The 25,939-nt window shown below is 46.1% G+C and overlaps 2 protein-coding genes across 13 annotated transcripts in view; one reads left to right on the top strand and one right to left on the bottom strand.

Annotated features, from left to right (window-relative positions):
* Positions 1 to 304: 304 nt before the first annotated feature.
* LOC118712381 (zinc finger protein 551) overlaps positions 305 to 25,939 on the top strand; it is a 135,813-nt gene continuing 110,178 nt past the window's right edge. For 2 of the 9 annotated variants that reach the window (XM_045577326.1, XM_045577325.1), the window contains exon 1: positions 367 to 661. In XM_045577326.1, coding sequence (XP_045433282.1) covers positions 629 to 661 — 33 coding nt within the window. In that variant the 5' untranslated portion in view covers positions 367 to 628. Of the gene's footprint in view, positions 662 to 1,215; positions 1,663 to 1,777; positions 1,917 to 6,326; positions 10,143 to 25,939 lie in introns of those variants that run through there. The other 7 variants (XR_006740788.1, XM_045577330.1, XM_045577321.1 and 4 more) reach the window with 6 other exon arrangements.
* Positions 16,596 to 25,939, bottom strand: part of LOC118712380 (zinc finger protein 154) — a 280,454-nt gene continuing 271,110 nt past the window's right edge. For 2 of the 4 annotated variants that reach the window (XM_045577315.1, XM_036426032.2), the window contains exon 3: positions 16,596 to 21,210. In XM_045577315.1, the coding sequence (XP_045433271.1) occupies positions 18,377 to 21,210 (2,834 nt within the window). In that variant the 3' untranslated portion in view covers positions 16,596 to 18,376. The remainder of the gene's footprint in view (positions 21,211 to 25,939) is intronic. The other 2 variants (XM_045577316.1, XM_045577320.1) reach the window with 2 other exon arrangements.

Below are 25,939 nucleotides of genomic sequence, written 5' to 3'. Positions count from 1 at the left end.
TGTACAGGGTGCCCTGACTGGTTTGGCTCAGTGGATAGAGTGCCGGCCTGTGGACTGAAGGGTCCCAGGTTGGATTCCAGCCAAGGGCATGTACCTTGGTGGTGGACACATCCTCAGTGGGGCCTGTGCAGGAGGCAGCTGATGGATTATTTCTCTCTCATCAATGTTTCTAGCTCTTTCTCCCTCTCCCTTCCTCTCTGAAAAAAATTAATAAAATGTATTTTTAAAAATATATTTAAAAACAAAACAAAAACAAAAAAGACTTTACAAGGTGCCTCCAGGGGCAAAAATCCTTAGCTGCTCCCCAGAGAGCACCTTGCGGCCTTTGGAGCGCTAGGAACTACATTACCCAGAAGACCGTGCGCTCAGTTGAGAAAGTGGCGGATGAGGGCAAAAGCATTTCCGCCAATGGGGACGCGACTTCCGGCATCGTCCTGCTCGGGGCCCCATTCGCTGCTCATCCGAGTCTTTGCCGCCTTGGAGCCGCCGTGTGTGGATTTTCCAGCGGCGGGAGGCAGGAGGCGACACGGAGTCCCGGTCCCCGCCGCTGCCACACGCGAGGGCGAGGCTCGGCGACCCCGCGAGGGTCCCGCGTCTCTCCTCGCCCGCCGCCCCGCCCGCAGGTCCGATGGCGGCGGCCGCGCCGAGGCGCCCGGCTGAGGTGAGCGCGTCCCCGCCTCCTCGCCCCGCCCCGCAGCCCGGGGTGCGGGCCCCCGTCCCCTCCTGCCGGCGGGCCCCGTGGCCCCCCTCAGGCGGGAAGCCAGTCATGGCGGCGGCGCGGCTGGTCGGGGCGGAAGCCGGCCCGCGCCCCGAGGGGAAGGGGAGGCGGGCGGTCACGTGACCCTCGGAGGGCGGCCCGTGGGACGGGCGCCTGAGGCCCCGGGAGGAGGAGGACCGGGGGCTCCGCGGGCGGAGGAGGCGGAGGAGGAGGTGACAGCGGGCCCAGCTCCCGCCTCCCTTCCCGATCGGGGTCCCCGGAATGTGGTTGCGCTGGGAGGGGCGGGGCGTTTCCGGGTCCCTGTGCCCGGCGGGGAGCCCCTCAGGCCCGGGGCGCGGGGAGGGGGCGGGGCCTCTGAGCTGCGGGAGCTCCCGGGGCGGATGGGGACGCGGGGCCAGCGGTGCGGAGAGGCCTGTCCAGCGGCGGCCCCCCGAGTGCGTGGCTGCGGGTTCTCGGGCACAGAATGGTCACGGTGTCCTCTGTCCCCGTTCTCACAGGCCGCGGTGACCTTGGAGGACGTGGCCGTGCGTTTCTCTCGGGAAGAATGGAGGCTGGTGGACGAGGCCCAGAGACGCCTGTACCTGCGTGTGATGCTGGAGAACTTTGCCCTCGTGTCCTCTCTGGGTAAGACTCACGGCCTCACCTGGGACTCGGGCTGGACTCTCCTCCCTCCCCCTCTCGGCTCTCTCAGTCCGCGGGCCTGGACTTCAGCGGGGCTGGGTGCGGGGTGGCTGCTGTGCTGCTGGGCCTGTGGGTCTGCACTGCCCTCTTCTCTCCCCTGCGCTCCCAGTGCTGAGCCCTTTGGGCAGGATTCAAGGTCAGCCAGTCGCATTGCATCGAGCTTCACGGATGCTCAGTGTCTGGGCTGATGTGTCCGGACCCATCCCCCTCCGTCTCCTGGTGTGGTCCCTTCCCGTCCCTGTCAGTCCTCCTGCCGCCTGTGCCGGGACTCACAGGTGTGGTCTGTCTGGGTCGTGCTTATCTGAAGCCGGGCTCCTCTTCAAGGCTCTTCTGCACAGCGTGTCCTGTTTAGATCTGTTTTCCTTTTCTGTTTCCCAGCCTGGTTGCAATACAGACTTGTGTGTATTAAAGTGTACAGTGGGCTGAAACCGGTTTGGTTCAGTGGATAGAGAGCGTCAGCTGTGCACTGAAAGGTCCCAGGTTCGATTCCGGTCAAGGGCAGGTACCTTGGTTGCAGGCATATTTCCGGTAGGAGGTGTGCAGGAGGCAGCTGATGGATGTTTCTCTCTCATCGATGTTTCTAACTTCTATCCCTTTCCCTTCCTCTCTATAAAAAAAATCAATAAAATATATTTAAAATATTGGGTCGGCAGCTAAGTAATTGCGGATTTTTTAAAGAAAATAAAAGAATTTTTTCATGGAACTAAATAACTTTATTCTGTAATATATTGCCCATTTTGATCAATGACCTTTTGCCATCTTTCGGGCAGCATCATAATCCCACGTTCAAAAAACTTCTGGTTTTTATTAGCAAAAAACTGAATCAGGTACGATTTGACATCATCATCATTATTGAAATTTTTACCATTCAAGGAGTTTTGTAAAGATCGAAACAAAAAGTAATCAGATGGTGCAAGGTCAGGACTATATGGTGGATGTGGCAAAACATCCCAACCAAGCTCCATTAATTTTTGCCGAGTGACCAAAGATGTGTGTGGCCTTGCATTGTCATGATGGAATACAACACCTTTTCGATTTGTCAATTCGGGCCGCTTTTCTTCAACTGCATTGTTTAATTTCGTTAGTTGTTCAATGTAGACATCAGAATTGATCGTTCGGTTGGGTGGTAAGAGTTCAAAGTAGACAATTCCTTTGTAATCCCACCAAACTGATAACAAAACCTTCTTTTGATGAATATCAGCTTTTGATGTTGTTTGAGTTGGTTCACCTGGCCTGCTCCACGATCTTTTCCGCTTGATATTGTTGTAAACAACCCATTTTTCATCGCCAGTTATCAGTCGTTTTAAAAATGGATCATTTTCATTACGTTTCTTTAGCAAATCGCAGCTGCTAATGCGTTGCATTAACTGTGATTCTTTCAGTTCGTGAGGAACCCATGTATCGAGTTTTTGAACATAGCCAAGTTGTTTTAAGTGATTTTCAATGCATGTATGTGATACATGAAGCTTCTCTGCAATCTCACGTGTTGTACTGTGACAGTCCGAATTGATTATTGCTTTGATTAGGGCGTCATCAACTTCAACTGGACGACCAGAGCGTTTTTCATCTTTGAGTGAAAAATCACCAGAACGAAATTTGGCAAACCAATTTTGACACTGCCGTTCTTTTAAGGCTTCGTCACCATAAACAGCACATAACTTTTTATGAGCTTGCGATGCGTTTTTCCCTTTGCGGAAATAAAAAAGCAAAATATGACGAAAATGTTCCTTTTGATTTTCCATTTTTCAACGAACGCCAAACGAAAACTACAAAACATATCAAAAAACTTTTTTTACTGATTAACAGCTGAATAGCCAACTATCAAATAACAAAATGTGTTTTACATTTGTACTACGTCTGCAAACCTAAAAATTCAACTGAAGCCATATATGTGTGGAACCCGCACTTACTTAGTTGCCGACCCAATATAAATGATGGTTATAGTAATTAAACATGTATCTCCATATGAAGTTGCCTGATATTTTTATGCTGTGAATGCTTAAGATCTACTCTCAATACATTTCAATTATATAACACTAGAGGCCGGGTGCATGAAATTCTTGCACGGGGAGTGGAAGGGGGGAGAAGGGGTGTCTCTCAGCCCAGCCAGCCCCTCTCCAATCTGGGACCCTTCAAGGGATATCCGACTGCCTGTTTAGATTCTACCAGGCAGTTGAACATCCCTCTCACAATCCAGGACTGCTGGCTCCCAACTGCTCGCCTGCCTGCCATCCTGATCACCCTAACCACTCCCCTGCCAGCCTGATTGATGCATAACTGCTTCCCTGCCATCCTGTTTGCCCCTAATTGCCCTCCCCTGCATCTCTGGTCACCCCTAACTTCCCTCCCCTGCAGTCCTGGTTCTCCCAACTGTTCTTCCCTGCAGACCCAGTTGCTTTCAACTTCCCTCTGCTGGCCTGATTACCCCTAACTGCCTTCCCCTGCAGGCTTGATCAACTCCCAACTGCTCTCCCTTGCAGGCCTGGTCCTCCCAACTGCCCTCCCTTGCAGGCCTGGTCCCTCCCAACTTCCCTCCCCTGCTGGCCATCTTGTAGTGGCCATTCTGTGTCCACATGGGCCCAGGATCTTTGACCAGATGGGGGCAGCCACCTTGTGTGTTGGAGTGATGATCAATCTGCATATTACTCCTTTATTACATAGGATAGTCGCCTGGAGCATGGGTGAGGACTGGCTGATTTTCCCTGAAGGGTGTCCTGGATCATGGTAGGGATTCCCTTGGGACGTGGGGCGGCCTGGGCGAGGGGCCTGGGATGGTTTGCTGGCCGGCCATGCCCCCCAGCAACCCAAGTGGAGGCCCTGGGACCTGGGATTTCTTTACCTTCTATAATTGAAACTGTAGCCTTGAGCGGAAGCCAGGGCCGGCAGAAAGCTTGGCTTCCTCTGTTGCCAGGGAAACCCTAGCCTGCTTGCTCTGTGTTGGGTTATTTTGCATATTCGTTCCTGACTGGCTGGTGGGTGTAGCAGAGTGATGGTTAATTTGCATGTTTCTCTTATTAATGTAGATTACTAACTAGTCACCATGCTCTTAAGTACATCCTTAGAACTCTCTCATCTTGTAAAGCACACGTGTCAAACACAAGGCCCGCGGGCCAAATCCGTCCCGCCAGGTCTTGCAATGTGGCCCGCACCGCGCTGTCATCACTGCACTCCGCTGCGTTTCCATCACAATGACAGTTTATGACTGTTCAGTAAACGATTCGGCCCGCGATTTAGGCTGGATTTTAGATTTTGGCCCCTTCTCTGATTGAGTTCGACACCCCTATTGTAAAGGAACTCAGTACCCATTTTTTGTTTTGTTAACCCTCATTTGGGAAAAAGGATATTTTCCCATTGTTTTTCAGAGGGAGTAGACGGGTGGAGGAGAGAAAACATTGGGAGAGAGCGGAACATTGATGTGACATCTCACCTAGCCTGGTTTTCCTGAATATCCTCCCCCAGACCCCCCTGCTAGGGCTGGCACTCTAACCACTGAGCCACACCACCCAGGGCTGGCCATTTCCTAATTGGATTGTTTGTTGCTGTTCAGTTGGATGAACACCCTGTATATTTTAGCTCTTTCTTAGGAGACAGCCTTTACACATACTTTTCACACACTCCAAGCCGCCAGCTCTCCCGCTCTGCTCTCCACCTGGCCCCTGTGTATGCGAATTAACCCTCCGTCTTCCTTGGGTTAATTTGCATACTACTGCAGAAAGCATCGGCCTGCGGACTGACAGGCCCCGGGTTCGATTCGGTCGGGGGCCTGTACCTGGGTTGCGGGCACATCCCCGGTGGGGAGTGTGCAGGAGGCAGCTGATCCATGTTTCTAACTCTCTATCCCTCTCCTTTCTCTCTGTGAAAAATCAATAAAATATAAAAAAATAAAATGTTTAAAAAAAATTTTGCATACTTCTCATTGGTGGGCATTGTGGAAGTATGGCCAATTTACATGTTTTTCTTTTATTATATAGGATGCATGGATGGATGGATGGATAGATAGATGTAGATAGATAGATAGAATCTATATATAAAACAGTAATATACAAAGATCGAACAGGGGAACAAAGGAACAACCAAACAACCAGTCACTATGACATGCGCTGACCACCAGGGGGTGCACGTCGAACATAGCAGGTGTTGGGGGCAGGTGGCAGAGCGTGGAAGATGGCAGGCATCGCCGAGGCAGGATGTCGCCCATGTTGTATGTATTGTAGTTGCCCTGTTAGGACTTTCGGGGAAGAGTCCTCTCTGCATGTATCACAGGATGGTCTCTGTCTAGCCATGGCCAAGCGGGTTCACAGGGGTGTGGTCCTAGGGACCGGCTGTTGTAAAAATTGTGTTGTCAGGACGTTGTTCAGGTCATACCACAAACCTGTCTTTGCTCACCACAGGGTTTGTGTCATTGCCAGTAGCCAAACCCATTTCTCCACCTCTTCCAGCTTTGGCCCTTACCGTGTCTGCCGTGGTTTCTAACCCATGGATATTCCCCCTCCCTCGACTCCCATCCCACCTGCCCTCTGACCACTCTTCCCTCAGTGCTCTTCAACAGTGCCCTCACAGATTGTGCCGTGCGATGTTGAAAATTTCTGTATTGACCTCGGACGGCAGCTAATATATTTGAATGGTAATGGGCTTACATGCATACTTCTGCCCAGCTTTGCGTCAACAGCAGCAAAGGATATGCAGGAATCGGGTGGCACAGAAAATGCATTGTGTGCTGTGCCTCTCTTTTTTTTTGTCAGACCCATCCATATCCTTCCCCTGGTTGTGTCTTCACCAATTTCTGACCTTACAAGCCTAGTAGCACAAAGTAGTCAGCCATTCCTTCCAACGGAATTTCCTTCCTTTGCAAAGTGTTTCATATATAGATGTGTTTCTCCCTTCCCTTTAGTCAACATGTAATTCAAAAGCTTTTCCTTGCGTTCAGGTTGCTGCTGTGGAGCGGACGACGCGGAAGCACACGGGGAACAGAGGGTTTCTGAGGGCGTGTCGCAGGGGAAGAGTCCCAAGGCAGCCTCGTCTTCCCAGGAGAGACACCCCTGTGGGCGCTGCGGGCCGGTCCTGAGGGACGTTTTCCGCCTGGTCGAGCAGCAGGGGACGCAGCACGGCCAGAAGCTGCTGCAGTGCGGGGCGTGCGCAAAGCGGTTTTATTTCCGTGTAAACTGTCACCCCCCTGAGGAGCAGCCCATGGAAGAGGAACCCTTTGGAAGTAGTGCCGAAATGGCCATATTCACAAAAAGCTGCAGCATCCACATTTCCGGGAAGACCTTTACCTCTGAGCAGGGTGAGAGGGACTTCCTGCCCAGCTTGGGACAGCAGCAGCAGCAGCAGCAGCAGCAGCAGCTGACTCAGAAATCCAAGGAGCCAAAGGAGGGCACCCAGTGGGAGGCACCTTCACAAAGCAGAGCAAGTCCTGACCCTCCAGGGAAATGCAAAAAGGCCTTTAACCCCAAACGCCTGCTTGTTCCGTACCAGGATGTCGATCCTGCAGGACAGTGTTTTGTGTGCAGTGAGTGTGGAAAAATATTCAGGCACAGATCCTCATTAGTTAGGCACTGCAGAATCTACACTGGAAAAAGTACTTATGTGTGTGGCAAAGTTGGAAAAACCTTTAGTAGAAGCTCAGCCCTCAGTCAGCATCGAAAAATTTCTGCATGTCCAAGGCAGTACAAGTGCAGCAAATGTGGAAAATCCTTAAGCCACAAAACTGTCCTCTTTAATACCCAGGAACAACACAACGGGGAAGACAGTTATGTGTGCAGCACGTGTACACAACTGTTCAGTCATCGTTCAGTGTCCGTTGAATACCCGAACGTTCAAATGCGAGAGAAACCTTATAAGTGTAAGGACTGTGCAAAATCGTTTACCTCTGTCACTTCGCTTCGTTATCATCAGCGCTCTCACACAGGAGAAAGACCTTATGGGTGCAGTGATTGTGGGAAATCTTACATCTCTAGGACCGCCCTCCGTTACCATCAGAAAATTCACACTGGAGAAAAGCCACACGAGTGCAGTGAGTGTGGCAAGTCCTTTCCCCAGAGAAGCCACCTCCTTAGACACCTTGTAAGTCATTCAGGGTACAAGCCTTATAAGTGTGGCGAATGTGGGCAGTCTTTTACTACCCGCTCCAGCCTCCGCTGTCATCATAGAATTCACACTGGAGAAAGGCCTTATAACTGCAGTGAGTGTGGGAACTCCTTTAAGGATAGGTGGACACTTGTGAAACACCAAAGAATCCACACAGGAGAAAGGCCTTATGAGTGCAGTGAATGTGGGAATTCTTTTATCTCTGTATCTGCATTCAAGAGTCATCAGAAAACTCACTCAGGAGAAAGGCCTTGTAAGTGTAATGAATGTGGGAAATCTTTTATTAAAACATATCACCTCCTTTTACACCAGAGAGTACATACAGGAGAAAAACCTTATGTGTGCTCCGAATGTGGAAAATCCTTTACTTCTAGCTCCAGCTTCTCCTATCATCTGAGAACTCACGCGGGAAAAAGGCCTTATGAATGCAGCGAATGTGGCAAATCCTTTACATCTAGTTCCTCCCTCAGTTACCATCAGAGAGTTCACACAGGAGAAAGGCCTTATAAATGCAATCAGTGTGGGAAATCTTTTACTTTTAGCTCGAGCCTCCGGTATCATCACAGAGTACATACCGGGGAAAGGCCGTATGAGTGCAGTGAGTGTGGGAAAACTTTTAACGATAAGTGGACACTCATTAAACACCAGGGAATTCACTCAGGAGAAAAACCTTACGTGTGCACTCAGTGTGGAAAACCTTTTGCATATAGCTCGAGCCTCCGTCATCATCACAGACTACACACGGGAGAAAGGCCGTATGAGTGCAGTGAGTGTGGGAAATCTTTTAACCAGAAGTCGGTCCTCATTAGACACCAGAGAGTTCACACAGGAGAAAAACCTTACGTGTGCACTCAGTGTGGGAAATCCTTTCCCTTTAGCTCCGGCCTCTTCTGTCATGTAAGAACTCACCTGGGAGCAGGGCATAATGAATATGGGAAGTCCTTGGTGTCTAGTTCCGCCCTCAGTTACCACCGGCGAGTTCACACTGGTGCAAAGCTTTATGAGTGTGGTGAGTGTGGGAAATCCTTTACCCAAAAGTACCCTCTCCGTGTGCACCAGCGACTTCACGCTGGAGAAAAGCCCTATGAGTGTGGGGATTGTGGGAAATCCTTTCCCTGTAAGTATAGACTTCGTTTTCATCAGAAAGTCCACACGAGAGAGAAGCCCGAGTGTGGCGAATGTGGGAAATCGTTTACCACTCTCTATAGTCTGCACCGCCATCAGAGAGGACACACTCACAAAGAGCCATATGAGTGCAGTGAGTGTGGGAAATGCTTTCAGTATCGTCGTATGCTCCTTAAACACCGTCAGGTTCATTCTGGAGAAAAGCCTTATGAATGCGGTGAGTGTGGGAGACCTTTTACCACCGCCTATGGTCTTCGTTACCATCAGAGACTACACACAGGAGAAGGGATTTGCACCTGCAGCGAATGTGGGAAGTCTTTTACCAGAACGTCCCACTTTCTCAGGCATCAGAGAGTTCACACTGGGGAAAGGCCCTCTGAGTGCAGGGAGTGTGGGAAATGTTTTACCAGAAAGGCTGGTCTTCGTCGTCATCAGAAACTTCACACTGAGGAAAGGCCATTAGCGCAATGATGGTGGGAAAAGTCTGACCTATGGCTTTGGACTCCATTGTCATAAAAAATTCACACTGGAGAAGGAGCTTGTGAGTGCACTGATTGTGGGAAATCTTCTATGACGATCACTCATCTTCATGTACATCAGAGAACACACAGCAGAAATGCTTTTTGAGTAATATGAATGTGGTTCATCTATTAGCCAAAATTCTAGCCTCTGGGCACGTGAGATGTGTAGGATGTGTTAACACTGAGCTTCTGTTGTCTGACTTTTATCCCATAAATTCTGTCCTCAACAGTAAACAGCAGGGAGAGTCCTCCATAATTTTACTTCAGTGGGAAACGTACGACTTACGTTATACTTTCTACCCTGCCCAGGGCTGAATGCAGATTTTTTTGTTGTGTTTTTATTCTTTTTAAAAAAAAAATTAAATTATTATCTGTGTACATATCTTACCATTGCCCCACCCCCTCTATTTCTGGTTTTTATTTTAGGACCAGAAAATAACTTTAAACAAAAAAACTTATTAATCATGTATAATAGCTAATAATGAAATAATGAAATGATTATATTAAGTAGCAAGAGCACGTAGTTTTCTAAATATTGAGGAACTAGACAAATCACCTTTAGGTTTTAATTTTTTTATAATACTAACCATGAAAAGTATTTTAAAACTATCTCCAGTGCCATCTTCTATTTAAATAAAATATTCCTCCTCCCCCAAAAAATACAATATTGTTAAACATTATAAAATTAACTCACTGAATACTCTTTTAGAACTTAAAAACTAGGGGTTTAAAAAACAAGCATTTAAATAATTTTCATTTTTATAAACTATACCAAAGAGTTGACCTTCAAAGAAAAGGTATTAATATTCAGTTTAAAGCCCCCTTTAAGTCTATCAAGAAAAAATTCAAGGTGTTTCCCCTTTTATGCTTAAGGTACACATTTTCTTTAACAACGTGAGAGCTTTCAGAGCATAAATGTCACCAAAACCGGTTTGCCTCAGTGGATAGAGCGTCGGCCTGTGGACTGAAGGGTCCCAGGTTCGATTCCAATCAAGGGCATGTACCTTGGATGCGGGCACATCTCTGTTGGGGGGTGTGCAGGAGGCAGCTGATCTAAGTCTCTCATCGATGTTTCTGACTCTATCCCTCTCCCTTTCTCTCTGTAAAAAATTAATTAAAATATATTTTAAAACAAACAACAGTCTTAGCCCCAGTAGCATCCAGAAGCTAATATTTAAATTATATATATTTTATTGATTTTTCACAGAGAGGAAGGGAGAGGGATAGAGAGCTAGAAACATCGATGAGAAACATCAATGAGAGAGAAACATTGATCAGTGGCCTTCTGCACACCCCCTAGTGTCCACAACCAAGGTACATGCCCTTGCCTGGAATCGAACCTGGGACCTTCCAGTCCATAGGCTGACGCTCTATCCACTGAGCTAAACTGCTTTTGGCAAGACTGTGAGCTCTTTTTTTTTTTTTTTTTTTTTTTTTTTTTTTTTTTTTTTTTTTTTTTTTTAATATTGTATTGATCTTTTACAGAGAGGAAGAGAGAGAGACAGAGATAGAAACATCAATGAGAGAGAATCATCGACCAGCTGCTTCCTGCACACCCCCTACTGGGTTTAAAAAACAAGCATTTAAATAATTTTCATTTTTATAAACTATACCAAAGAGTTGACCTTCAAAGAAAAGGTATTAATATTCAGTTTAAAGTCCCCTTTAAACTGAAGGGGACTTGATTGGAATCGAACCTGGGACCCTTCAGTCCCCAGCTGTGCAGGAGGCAGCTGGTACCTTGATGTACACAACCAAGGTACATGCTCTTGACTGTAATCGAACCCGGGACCTTTCATTCCGCAGACCAACGCTCTATCCACTGAGCCAAACCAGTTTTGGCAAGGGCCTTTTTTTAAATTATTATTTTAAATATTGACTTTTTACACAGAGAGAGAGAGAGACCGATGAGAGAGAATAATTGGTCAGCTGCCTCCTGCACAACCCATACTGGGGATCCAACACGCAACTCAGCATGTGCCCTTGCCGGAATCGAACCCAGGACCCTTCAGTCCGCAGACTGACACTCTACCCACTGAACCAAACCGGTTATGGCCTGAGTTTTTTTCTTCCTGAACTGGTCAAGTCTCCACCTGGTGTCTGAGGAAAAGTCGCCACCTGGTGGAGGTTTGCCACCAAAGGTTCTAGTCAGTTAATTTAACCTGAGGATGGCTTCCTGGGATATATAGTATTTTGAAAATTCTTATTTATGTATTTTTAATTATTCATTTTTAGAGAAAGGGAGAGAAAGAAACATTGATTTGTTGTTAAACTTTGTTTTTTTAATCCTCTCCCCAGGATATGTTTACTGATATTTGGAGGCGGGAAGGGATAGAGGAATAGTGTTTTGTTGACTTCCCTCTGTGCCCCGACTGGGAATCGAACTCGCAAACATTTGGTGTTCAGGAGGATACTCCACCAGCTGAACCACTCAGCCAGGGCTTCTCACAGATGGTTCCTTGGGCGGTGCCTGTGTGTGCCCTGACCGGAGGTCACACCCACCACCTTGGCATAAGGGGATGGCACTCAACCAACCGAGGGACCAGCTACAGTGAAATTTTTACTTATTGACTTTAGAGAGAGTGAAAGAGAGAGACATCAATTTGTGGTTCCATTTCTTCATATTTTTGTTTTTAAAAAATATTTCTTGATTTATTTTAGAGAGGAAAGGAGAGCGAAAGAAACGAGAGAGAACCATTGATTGGCTGCCTCCTGAACACCCCACACTGGGGATCCAGCCTGCAACCCAGGCACATGCCCTTGACCAGAACTGAACCCGGGACCCTTCAGTTTGCAGGCCGACATTCTATCCACTGAGCCACACCGGTTAGGGCTATAGTGTATGTTTTTGATACCTTCAGTGAATTCATTCAGATATTTTAGGCAGGAAGGACTAATCCAGACTTATTACCTCTGTGCTCTCAATCCCTTTACAACTCAAGAATTGCAGGTTGGCCCTAATCGGTGTGCTCAGTAGATAGAGCATCAGCCTGCAGACAAAGGGTCCTGGCTTCGATTCCGATCAAGGGCGTGTACCTTGGTTGCGGGCACATCCCCAGTTGGGGGTGTGCAGGAGGCAGCTGATGGATGTTTCTCTCTCATCGATGTTTCTGACTCTCTATCCCTCTTCCTTCCTCTCTGTAAATCAATAAAATATATTTTTTAAAAAGAAAAGCAAATTATACTCGAAAAAAAAAATAGGTATGCCATTTGGTACCTGTGGTTTTCTATTTTATTTTTATTTTTATTTTAAATATATTTTATTGTTTTTTTTACAGAGAGGAAGGGAGAGAGATAGAGAGCTAGAAACGTCGATGAGAGGGAAACATCGACCAGCTGTCTCTTGCACACCCCCTACTGGGGATGTGCCCGCAACCAATGTACATGCCCCTGACCAGAATCAAACCCAGGACTTTTCAGTCCGCAGACCAACGCTCTACAGCTGAGCCAAACCGGTTTCGGCAGTGGTTTTCTATTTATTTTTAAATTTATTTTATTGATTTTCTTAGAGGAAGGGAGAGAGCTAGAAACGTCGATGAGAGAGAAACATCGACCAGCTGCCTCTTGCACACCCCCTACCAGGGATGTGCCCGCAATCAATGTACATGCCCTTTACCGGAATCGAACCCAGGACCTTTCAGTCTGCAGACCGACGCTCTACAGCTGAGCCAAACCGGTTTCGGCAGTGGTTTTCTATTTAAAAGGTAGCTGTTGTGCCCAGCTGGTGTGACTCAGCATTGACCTTGGACCCTTGTGTTAGGAGGTCAAGGTTCAATTCCTGGTCAGGGCACCTGGTCGGGTTGCGGGCTCCATGCCCAGAAGGGAGCCTTGCAGCAGGCAGCGGGTCCATGATCCTCCGTCATCACTGATGCTTCTCCCCCTCTCCCTCTCCCTGAAGTGAATAAAAAACATGCATGTTTTTAAAATCAGCCTGTGGTGGTCTGACCGTGCAGCCCAGTTGGCTGAGTGAGGTTCCCCAGTTCCAGAGACCCCCAGTTCCATTCTGGTCAGGGTGCCTGCCCCGGGCTCAGCTGGATCCCCAGGAAGTGGTAGGGAAGAGTGTTTCTGTGTCAGCGATGTTTCTACTCCTCTCTCTCTAAAATCAATCATTGATGCTTCTCTCTCTCCCCCCTCTCTAAAATGAATTAAAAAAATTCAGTGGAGTACATTTGAATATCTAATTGTCTTTAAGGGATTCAGAAATGGAAAGCAACCCATCTAGGACAATTGAAGGGTGATATTCAAGAGTCGTCTTTCTGAAGCACCGATAACAACTAGACTTGCAACTGACATTTTTGGGGAGGGGCGTGCACAGTCTTGTGGTCCTGAACCCGCAGCCCATCTCCGGGTAGATAGGTCAGAACGGAGTCTTTTTGTCTGTAGTTAACCAAGAGCAAGCGCTTTCCTGCAGGGAACAGCATCACTTTACAGGATCCATCCAGGGACAAGCATCCCAGGAACTCAGAATGGAGCGCTGGGAACTACATTACCCAGAAGACGTTGCGCGGAGTTAAGCCAATGACAGATCAAGATGAAAGCGTTAGGGCGGGACTTCTGGCTTCCTCCTTCTTGGGTCCAGACATCTGATGGTTGCGTTTGGGTTTTGGGAGGGTGTTGGTTTTTAATTTATATTTTTATTGATTTCAGACAGGAAGGGAGATGGAGAGAAACATCAGTGATGAAAGAACCATTGATCAGCTGCCTCCTGCACAGCTCCCAGTGGGGATCAAACCTGCAATCTGGGCACGTGCCCTCAACGGAATCTAACCTGGGATCCTTCAGTCCATGGGCCAAGGCTCTATCCACTGAGCACCCTGGCTCAGCTCACTGTGTGGGTTTTGAGGTGACACAACGGAGAAGGCCCAAGGAGTCGTGGTCCCAGTCATGCAGAAACGGGGGTGAGGCTCGCTTCACAGGAATTCACAGGACAACGTGATGCTGGTATCAGTGGTTCTCTCTGGAGATGGGCCAAGCTTAAGAGTGAAGGTTGCCGGAGGGGGACCTTACTAATTATTTCTGCTTCAGATCCTCAATTTCTTTATACCTCAGTGACTATGGAAGGGTGTTCTCAGGCAGGCTTCTAAATTAAGCAGCCAATAAATTAAAAGGAAGTATCTCAAGTTATAGTAAATTAAGGGAGACAGGTGTGGAACTATAAAAACAGTAGCACCCAGGAAGAACAAGTATGGGATCCTGAGGAATTGGAGAGTTCACATTTAAGGGAGATTATATATATATATATATATATATATATATATATATATATATATATATATATATTTAAAGTATATATATATATATACTTTAAATCCTTTCTTTGTGTGTTTTTTTTTTTTAATATTTTTTAATTGATTTTTTACAGAGAGGAAGAGGGATTGAGTTAGAAACATCGATGAGAGAGCTAATCATCAGCTTCCTCTTGCACACCCCCTACTGGGGATGTGCCTGCAACCAAGGTACAACCTTGACCGGGATCTAACCTGGGACCTTTCAGTCCGCAGGCCGACGCTCTATCCACTGAGCCAAACCGGTTTCAGCAAGGGAGAGATTTTATTCCATTGGGAGATGTGTCCTAGACAAGAAAAACTTAAAAATGTTCTTATCTGCAGTGTCAGACCAGGCCTATAATCGCAGTGCCAGAAGCAGTGTGCTGGAGACTTTTAATATTTTAAATTTACTTGTTATTGTTGACAGATGTCTCCCATACACCCCTGCAGACCCTCCACCCTGCCCCACCTCTACCCCCACCCTTATTCTAAGATCTGTCAAACTCCCCATGCATCAGAACACGTTTCCTGTTTATCAGATCCCACATATAAGCAAGATCATGTGGCACTTCTTTATTTCACTTAGCACCATAACCTCTAGGTCTATCTATGCTGGTAAGAGATTCCCCCCCCCCCCCCCCCCCGGCCCCATAGTATTGTATTGTGTAAATACATCACAGCTTTTTTACCCAGTCCTCTGCTGGTGGACACTTTGGATGTTTCTGGATCTTTATTGTAAATAATGTCATAAACACAACTGCAAATATTTCCTTTTTTAAAAATATATTTTATTGATTTTTTACAGAGAGGAAGGGGGAGGGATAGAGAGCTAGAAACATTGATCAGCTGCTTCTTGCACACCCCCTACAGGGGATGTGCCCGAAACCAAGGTACATGCCCTTGGACCGGAATTGAACCTGGGACCCTTCAGTCCGCAGGCCAACGCTCTATCCACTGAGCCAAACTGTTCAGGGCATATTTTTTTCTTGTTTCAGGATCCTTAGGAAGCATTCCCAAATATGGAACTGCTGTGTCAATCAGCAGGTTTTTGTTTTTTTAAAGAAACGCCATCCTATTTTCAAGTAACTGCACCGTGTGCAACCCCACAGCAGTGCACCAAGTTCCCTCCTCCCTGCCTCCTCACCAGCACTTATTCTGCTGATTTGTACAAAGCAGCCAGTCTAGTAGATGTGAGGTGATACTTCATTACAGCTGCCTGGACCACTTTTTCATGGATATACGAGGAGCCCAGTGCGTGAATCTGTGCACCAGAAAGAAACTGTGGGCCATGAGGCTGCAGTGACACAGGGCCAGGTCTCAGCCCACCCTCGTGCCCAGGCCCAGACCCTCCTGCTGCCACCTCTCACACCCACCTGTGGTGCAGGCCCTGCCTGCGAGCAGCAGCTACTGGGCCGGATTGCCCTTTAGGAGGAGGGGAAGATGGAGAATCCCTCAGGGGTGATCAGGGCCATCAGCCACCACTTGCACCCTGACAGCACTGATTGGGACCTGTGCTGGGAGCCAGCAGTGGGTACAAGGGGACCATGACACGCAGGAGCAATTATCAGTAACTAAGAGGCTCACCCTGACAAGTGACCAGTGCCCCATCTTGGTTTGGTGCAACGCTCACTTGCTACACCATCCCATAGCAGCAGACACCTGCCATGTTTGGAATGCGCTCCCTGGTAGTCAGTGTACGTCAATACAATGTTATTTTATCAGTCTATTTGCACAATAGCCTTCTATTATAAAGGATATTGGTCATCTTGGGATAAATGTCTAAGTCCTTTGCCCAATTTTTTAATTGGATTGTCTTCCTTTTGTTGAATTGCATGAGCTCCATCATTGCTGGGAGCAAGTGACCAGGGCTGTGAATAGACCCCCAATGGAGTAAGATTTTTATAATTTCTGGGAAATGTTTTGACATTTTTCTACTCCTGTCATACACTGCTTTAGTATTTCTCATAATAAAAACCCCATGCCGATAGGTTTGGCTCGGTGTATAGTGCCGGCCTACAGACTGAGGGGTCCCAGGTTCGATTCTAGTCAAGGGCATGTAACTTGGTTGCAGGTGCATCTATATTGGGGAGTGTGCAGGAGGCAGCTGAATCAATGTTTCTAACTCTCTATCCCTCTCCCTACCTCTCTGTAAAAAAAAATAAATAAATAAAAAATATGTATTTTTAAATATCCTCTCCAGAGGGTATTTTTTGCATTGGTTTTTAGAGTGGAGGGTTGGGGGAGGGAATAAAAGAGAGGACCATCAGTATGAGACACAGGGATTGCTTGCCCAAGGGGCCTCAATGGGACTGAAGATGGACCTGTATCCCAGATATCTGTCCTTGACCTGGAATCAAACCTGCTACCTTTCTGGTACATAGACCAATGCTTAAACCACTGCACCACACGGGCTTGGGCAACACAAGTTTGTTAAAATTGTTTGAAACATAATGAAATCGCACAGTTCATGGACTATAGTGATGTACTGTTAACATATTGTTTAAAAATATATTTTATTGATTTTTTACAGAGATTTTTTACGTACATGCCCTTGACTAGAATCAAACCTGGGACCTTTCAGTCCGCAGACCGACGCTCTATCCATTGAGCCAAATCGGTTTCGGCGTGTAAACATAATTTTTATGTGCACGGTGAACCACTAAACATGTGACTGTCTTTATTACAGCTGTTCTGGAATCAGATACTTACTGTCTTCCCGGAATACGTGTATGGCACACCTCTGATGTCTTTAACTTGTTCTCCTTTGTTTGCAGTGAATACCAAGTGGAGTCAAAGGCATTAGATCCAATCCTTGATTCTAGCCACACCGCTGCACAGAACTGAGGCTTCTGATTGCTTTAGGCACAGATGATATGAAGGACCAGTGTCATTTTTGTGTTGTGAACTTTGCATAGTGAGTTCAACTGTTAAAAGGTTTTTCATCCAGTAACATTTTTACCCACTGGAATTTTGTCTACTCTGCTAGCTGTCATTGAATACATGTGAAGTAATTGGTTGATAATTATGGGCGAAATCAATTATTTTATGAGCTGTTCAGACATGTCTGCACTCTATAAAACTTTATCAGGATGTTAGCACTTCAATAAAAATCATGTCTAAGTTTTCCTAACTTTATGTTTACCCAAAGTATATTTTATACATGAAGAGGAGAGCATAACACTCTGGTTTTGGTTTGCCATATTCAAGATGTCTTTTGGCCCTGGCAGTTCTGACTCAATTTTTAGAGCATTTCCCACATTCTGAATTACCTTAGGTTATCCTTATCAAAGTTACGTACCTGGGTTGCGGGTTTGGTCCCTGGCCCTTAGTTGTAATATGTGTGAGAGTCAACCCATCCAATCTCTCTCTCACAGTGATGTTTCTGTCTCTTCTGCCTCTCCCCTTCCACTTTCTCTAAAATCTAACAGAAAAAATACCCTCAGATGAAGATTAACAAAGAAAAAATAAGGCCTCAATTGTTTTACAAGGCAAAGCAGTAAGTTCAGGAACTGCAAGCTGGTAAATTTCATCACAAGTATCATGTGAGACCAACACATCCCTGGAACTGGTAGTCATTTCTCTGTAAGCTTGAAGCAGAAGTTGGGATACTGACTGAAATCCATGTCTAAATTAGTCATTAAGGGAAAGCTGACTACTGAGGGTTTGGTTATTCCTAGACTGCTACAATATATGAAACCAGAGGTCAGCTTCCCAGAACACATTAGGCCATGACTGTTGCAAAAAGTCTTAAGCACATTCCAGTGGGAAAATTAAATAACTTTAGCCTCATAAATCTAGGAAGAGTCCCGGCCAATCAGAAAGTATAACGTATTTACACACGCTTCTCTTAAATGAAACTTATGGGAATCTATCCACTGTACATACTCAGATGCGAGTCTCAATTCAGACAAATGAGTTCTGAAGGAATTTCCTCCAGGGCTTTTACACTGAACTGAAAATTGATTTCTCTAGCACTTCTAAGGACTTTCCCTTATGTGAACTCTCTGATGTTGCAAGAGCGTAGATTTCCGTATAAAAAGTTTCCCACATTCATTGCATGCGTAAGGCCTTTCTCCAGTGTGACCTCTCCGGTGTTGACTGAATTGGGAACTATCCCTAAACAGTTTTCCACATTCACTGCATTCGTAAGGCCTTTCACCAGTGTGAACTCGAAGATGATAACGAAGTTTGGAACTACAGATAAAAGATTTCCCACATTCACTGCACTCATAGGGCCTTTCTCCTGTGTGAACTCTCTGATGGTAACGAAGGGTGGAACCGGAGGCAAAAGATTTTCCACATTGACTGCATTTGTAAGGCTTTTTTCCTGTGTGAACTCTCTGATGATAAGACAGTGTGTCACTACTGGCAAAAGTTTTCCCACATTCCCTACACTCATAAGGCCTTTCACCAGTGTGAACTCTCTGGTGTCGAACTAGTATCGAGCTGCTGGTAAAAGATTTCCCACATTCAATGCACTGGTATGGCCTTTCTCCCCTGTGAAGTCTCCGATGATAACCAAGACCAGAGGTAGAGGTAAAAGATTTCCCACACTCACTACACTTGTAAGACCTTTCTCTATTATGAATTTTCTGGTGTATTGAGAGGGAAGATTTGTGGCTAAAAGATTTCCCACATTCATTACACTCATAAGGTCTCTCTCCAGTGTGACCTCTCTGATGTTTAGTGAATTGTGATCTATCCTTAAAAGTTTTTCCACACTCACTGCACTCATACGGCCTTTCCCCGGTATGTACTCTGTGATGATAACGGAGGCTCGAGCTAAAAGTAAAAGATTTTCCACATTGATTGCATTTATAAGGCCTTTCTCCTGTGTGAACTCTCTGATGGTAATTGAGGGTGGAACTAGATGTAAAGGATTTGCCACATTCGCTGCATTCATAAGGCCTTTTTCCCGCATGAGTTCTCAGATGATAGGAGAGGGTGGAGCTAGAAGTAAAGGATTTTCCACATTCAGTGCACACATAAGGTTTTTCTCCTGTGTGAACTCTCCGATGTTGAATGAGTGTCGACTTATTGTTAAAAGATTTCCCACATTCACTACACTCATAAGGTCTTTCTCCTGTGTGTACTCTCTGGTGTAAAATGAGGTTATTTTTTCGAATAAAGGATTTTCCACATTCATTACACTCATAAGGCCTTTCCCCTGAGTGAGTTTTCTGATGATACTGGAAGTCAGATCTGGAGATAAAAGATTTCCCACATTCATTGCACTCATAAGGCCTTTCTCCTGTGTGAACACTCTGATGATAACGGAGGGCAGAGCTAGTAGTAAAAGATCTCTCACATTCAGTGCACTCATAAGGCCTTTTCCCAAGGTGGCCTCGCTCATGATACTGAAGCGTGGAACTACAAGTAAAAGATTTGCCACATTTGCTGCATATATAAGGCTTTTCTCCTGTGTGAATCCTCAGGTGTCTAACAAGTGTCCACCTATTGTTAAAAGATTTCCCACACTCACTGCAGTCATACGGCCTTTCTCCAGTGTGAACTCTGTGATGACAGCGGAGGCTCGAACTAAAGGTAAAAGATTTCCCACATTCACCACACTCATAAGGCCTGTACCCTGAATGAACTCTCAGGTGTATAAGGAGGTTATTTCTTCGGGTAAAGGACTTCCCACATTCACTACATTCAAATGGCCTTTCTCCAGTGTGAACACGCTGATGATAACGAAGAGCTGTACGAGTGATAAAAGATTTCCCACATTGATTGCACGCATGAGGCCTTTCTCCAGTGTGAACTCTCTGATGATAACGGAGATCAGACCTAGAGATAAAAGATTTCCCACAATCACTGCACCCATAAGGTCTTTCTCCAGTGTGAGAGCTCTGATGATAACTGAGGGCAGCGACAGAGGTAAACGATTTTTCACAGTCCTGACACTTATAAGGTTTTTCTTGCAAATGAACTTTCGGGTATTCAATGGACACTGCACAGAGACTAAAAAGCTCTGTACATCTGCTGCACACATAACTGTCTTCCCCGTTGTGTTGTTCTTGGGTATTAATGAGGACAGTTTTGTGGCTTAAAGATTTCCCACATTTGCTGCATTTGTACCTCCTTGGACCTACATGAATTTTTCGATGTTGCCTGAGGGTTGAACTTCCACTAAAGGTTTTTCCACTTTTGCCACACACATAAGTACTTTTTCCAGTGTGGAGTCTGCAATGAGTAACAAATGGGGACTTGTACCTGAATATTTTTCCACACTCACTGCACACAAAACATTTTCTTGCAGTATCGACATCCTGGTCCGGAACAAGCAGGCGTTTGGGGTTAAAGGCCTTTTTGCATTTCCCTGGAGGGTCAGGACTTGCTCTGCTTTGTGAAGGTGCCTCCCACTGGAAACCCTCCTTCGGCTCCTTTGCTTTCTGAGTCAGCTGCTGCTGCTGCTGCTGCTGTCCCAAGCTGGGCAGGGAGTCCCCCTCACCCTGCTCAGAGGTAAAGGTCTTCTCTGACATGTGGATGCTGCAGCTTTTTGTGAATGAGGCCGTGTCGGCACTACTTCCGAAGGGTTCCTCTCCCACGGGCTGCTCCTCAGGCGGGTGACAGTTTACACGGAAATAAAACCGCTTTGCGCACGCCCCGCACCGCAGCAGCTTCTGGCTGTGCTGCGTCCCCTGCTGCTCGACCAGGCGGAAAACGTCCCTCAGGACCGGCCCGCAGCGCCCACAGGGGTGTCTCTCCTGGGAAGACGAGGCTGCCTTGGGACTCTTCCCCTGCGACACGCCCTCAGAAACCCTCTGTTCCCCGTGTGCTTCCGCGTCGTCCGCTCCACAGCAGCAACCTGAACGCAAAGAAAAGCTTTTGAATTACATGTTGACTAAAAGGAAGGGAGAAACACATCTATATATGAAACACTTTGCAAAAGAAGGAAATTCCGTTGGAAGGAATGGCTGACTACTTTGTGCTACTAGGCTTCTAAGGTAAGAAATTGATGAAGACACAACCAGGGGAAGGATATGTATGGGTCTGACACAACAAAGAGAGGCACAGCACACAATGCACTTTCTATGCCACCCGATTCCTGCATATCCTTTGCTGCTGTTGATGTAGAAGCATACGTGTAAACTCATTACCATCCAAATGTAATGTATTAGCTGCTATCTGAGGTCAATACAGAAATTTTCAACATCTCACAGCATAATCTGTGAGGACACGCACTGTTGAAGAGCACTGAGGAAAGAGTGGTCAGAGGGCAGGTGGGATGGGAGTCGAGGGAGGGGGAATATCCGTGGGCTAGAAACCACAGCAGACACGGTAAGTTTCAAAGCTGGAGAAATGGGTTTGGCTACTGGCAATGACACAAACCCTCTGGTGAGCAAAGACAGGTTTGTGGTATGACCTGAACAACGTCCTGACAACACAATTTTTACAACTGCCAGTCACTAGGACCACACCCCTGTGAACCCGCTTGGCCATGGCTAGACAGAGACCATCCTGTGATACATGCAGAGAGGACTCTTCCCCGAAAGTCCTAGCAGGGCAACTACATACAACATGGGTGACAGAAGGAAAGAACACGTGAATGGAGAGGTCTGTTGCAGAGTAACTGAGCACACAATGTACCCAGAAAGCACATCTAGGTGAGGAATGTCAGCAATGTGGTAGAGGAAACCAGCTTAAAGGAGAACAAAGACACAAAAAAATCACTGGGAACACCAGCGTAGTGAAGACACCTGGAGAAGAAAAAGAAAGAAAGGCGGGAGCCATGTGTATCAGCCAAAGGGTAAATGCCATCCCGTGCCAACGTCCTCCTCTGTGGAGGAGGAGAAACCTTTTCCAGAAAGACCCTGGACAGCCCGCACAGCAGAGCTGGCTGAGTGACCACAGGCATGGATCCCAGCTGACTGCTCTACAGTGGCCACACCGCACACCCCACCCAACCCCAGAGCCACAACTGTCCCTGAAATGCCAACATTAGATAACCTGACCCCATTGCTGTCACACGAATGCCTGCTTCTCAGGCACCAAAGCCATGGGCAATATGGATGGCTGACTCCTCAGATATTAGCTCCTTGTGTGTGTAGCTGTGCTCTGCTCACAGGTTCAATCACTGATCAGGGTGTGACTGCATCTCACACAGCAAAGTGAACGCCACTGGGGGTTTTAAAATCAGATACAAATTCCATCACCACCATGAGGACACCCTGCACTCGACATCTAAAGGGAACAACTGGGCCAAAAACAGTTGTTCCCTTTGGAGAACAGAATCAGCACGTCTACAGCAATCTTCTTCACTGATGTGAGCACAGAAAGCCTTAGCTATGGAGGACACCTGCGATGTCACTAACACTGACTCCAGGAAACACAGCTACCGGGAGTAGGCGGTTTGGGTTCGGCCTTGTAGTCAGAACTGCAAGACCAGCCAAGTCAGCACAGTGACACCTTCCCAAGGTGAAGCTCTTCCCACTGAAACCTTTCCAGAAAGTCAAAGTAATCCACCCTCTGAAATGTACAGGCATCACACAAGGCTACAAATAAAAAACCCCCCAAAACAAAGCAAAAACCAAACAATGAAACAAAACAGTTTAAAAAAAAAAATCAAGGAAACATGACACCCCACCAACCAAAGGAACACAAATTTAATAATCACTCCAAAGAAATACACATCTGTGTATGGTCAGAAAAGGATTTTAAAATAAATAATTTACACAAGCCCAGCAACCTACAAAAAAAAGAAAGAAAAAAAGAGAGGGAGGGAGGGAGGGTAGGTGGGAGGGAAAGAGGAAGGGACATACAATTGCCCTGGCTGAGATAGCTGAGTTGGCTGGAGTCCCAATCACAGGAAGGTACTGGGTTTGATTCTCAGTTAGGGCACATACCTATGTTGTGGGTTAGCTCCCCAGTCAGGGTGCATACAAGAGGCAACAAACCAATTTCTCTCTCATATCAATGCTTCTCTCTCTCACTCCTCCCCTTCTCTCTCTCTAAAAGTAATTTAAAAAATAAAAATTTGCCTAAACCGGTTTGGCTCAGTGGACAGAGCGTCAGCCAGTAGACTGAAGGGTCCCAGGTTCCATTCTGGTTAAGGGCATGGACCTAGGTTGTGGGCACATCCCCAGTGGGGGGTGTGCAGGAGGCAGCTGATCGATGTTTCTCTCTTATTGATGTTTCTAGCTCTGTCCCTCTCCCTTCCTCTCTGTGGAAAATCAATAAAATATATTTTAAAAAAAGAAAACCAATCGATGTGTCTCTCACATGGATGTTTCTGTCTTTCCCCAACCTTTCCAATCTCTCTAAAATTCAATGGAAAATAACATCCTCAGGTAAGGATTAACAACTGTTTTGCAGTTGAAGTTGGTAGCTTAGAAAGTTTTAATTTTAAGATTTTATATAAGCCTCTGCAATCACAAAGCAAAATGCAATAGTAGATACACAAAAGGCAAAGAATAAAAACATCCCACTGCCATAGCTGGTTGGGTCTGTAGATAAGAGCACTGGCCTGTGGACTAAAGGGTCCCAGGTTCGATTCAGGTCAAGGGCATGTGCCTGGGTTGCAGGCTTGATCCCCAGAAGGGTATGCAGGAGGCAGCTGACCTATTCTCTCTCATCACTGATGCCTCTATCCCTCTTTCCCTTTCCCATTCACTCTCAGAAATCAATAAAAATATTTATAAAAGATATGTTATCTATCTATACATACATACATACATACATGCACACATATATAGATATAGAGATGGAATTTTTAAAAGATAATGACATTACAAGAAAAGACTGTAACAGACTAACATTCCTAATAAATATAGATATAAAAGAACAACAAACCCTCAACAAATTAATAGCAAACAAATTCAACAGCATATTTAAAAAATCATAAATTGTAATTACATGGGATTTATCCCGTGAGTGCAAGAATGGTTCATCATAAACAAAATCAATAAATGTGCTTTACCACATTAACAGAACGAGGGGGGGAAATCTTATGATCATCACAATAGATGCAGAAACACATTTAAAATAATTCAGAATTCTTTCATAAAACCTCACAAAATATTAGATGTAGAGGCCTGGGACGGGAAGCTCAATTGGTTAGTAGGGGTGTTGAACTCAATCAGAGAAGGGGCCAAAATCTAAAATCCAGCCTAAATCGCGGGCCGAATGGTTTACTGAACAGTCATAAACTGTCATTGTGATGGAAACGCAGCAGAGTGCAGTGATGACAGCGCGGTGCGGGCCACATTGCAAGGCCTGGCGGGACGGATTTGGCCCGCGGGCCTTGTGTTTGACACATGTGGGTTAGAGTGTCAGCTAATAATCCAAGATTGTAGGTTTGATCTATAGTCAGGGCACATTTAAGAGGAATAAAAGAATGCATAAATAAATGGAACAATAAATTGAAATTTCATCATCTCACTTTCTCTCCATTCCTCTAATTAAAAAAAAATATATATTTTATTGATTTTTTGCAGAGAGGAAGAGAGAGGGAGAGTTAGAAACATCGATGAGAGAGAAACATCCATCAGCTGCCTCTTGCACACTCCCTATTGGAGATGTGCCTGCAATCAAGGTGCATGCTCTCGACTGGAATTGAACCTGGGACCCTTCAGCCCATAGGCCAACGCTCTGTCCACTGAGCCAAACCGGTTTTGGCCCCCTCTCTCTTTTTTAAATAAAAATTAAGAAAAATCACCCTGGCCCATGCTGTTTAGTGTTAGAGCCTTGTCCCTGGAAGAAGGGGTCAAAGGCTCACCTCATGGTCAAGCTTACAAGTCTAGTTTGTGGGTTCATGTCTCACCAGTGCAGGAGGTAACCAGGTCACCGTGTCTCTCTCACATCAATGTTTCTCTGTCCCCTCCTCTCCTTCTCCGTCTTTCCCCCTCATTTTTAAAATTAATTTATTTTATTATGGCCTCACATAATTGTCCTTATCCCCCCATTCCCATCCCAAATCCCTCCCTACATATGTCCCCAACCCCCTGTTGTCCATGGACACTGGCCAGGCCCATATGTATGCACACAAGTCCTTTGGTTGATCTCTTCCCCTTACCCCCACCCTCTCCTACTTTCCCTCTGAGGTTTGAGAGTCTGATCACTGTTTCTCTTTCTCTGGGTCTGTTTTTGTTCATCAGTTTATGTTGTTCATTATTTCCTCTAGGTGTGTGGGATCATGTGATCCAAGAAATACCCTTATAAGAACCTAAATTGCAACAAGCAATAATGGTTATGCTGAGAGGCATATGAATCAGTCTGTAGTGAGTTCCTTTCTGGGCCAACAGTTCTTTTGAGTCCCATTTCAATGTCAAATAATTTCTTATGTGTACATGTCAGCCATCCTTCACTGTCTTTACAAATCAATGGAGAAAATATCCTTAAATGAAGATTTAAAAACATTTAAAATGGCCTGACCAGTGTCACTCATGGTTGGGCGACAATCTAGGAACCAGAAGGTCACGGTTTGAATCCCAGTCAGAGCATATGCACAGCTAACAGGCTTAGTCCCCCTTAGGTGGGGATGCAGGAGGCAGTGAACAATGATTCTCTCTCATCATTGATATTTCTCTCTCTCTCCT

This window comes from Pipistrellus kuhlii, unplaced genomic scaffold (assembly GCF_014108245.1).
Source record: "Pipistrellus kuhlii isolate mPipKuh1 unplaced genomic scaffold, mPipKuh1.p scaffold_m20_p_89, whole genome shotgun sequence".
NCBI classification, from domain to species: Eukaryota; Metazoa; Chordata; class Mammalia; order Chiroptera; family Vespertilionidae; genus Pipistrellus; species Pipistrellus kuhlii.
This window is presented reverse-complemented; position numbering and strand designations above follow the sequence as displayed.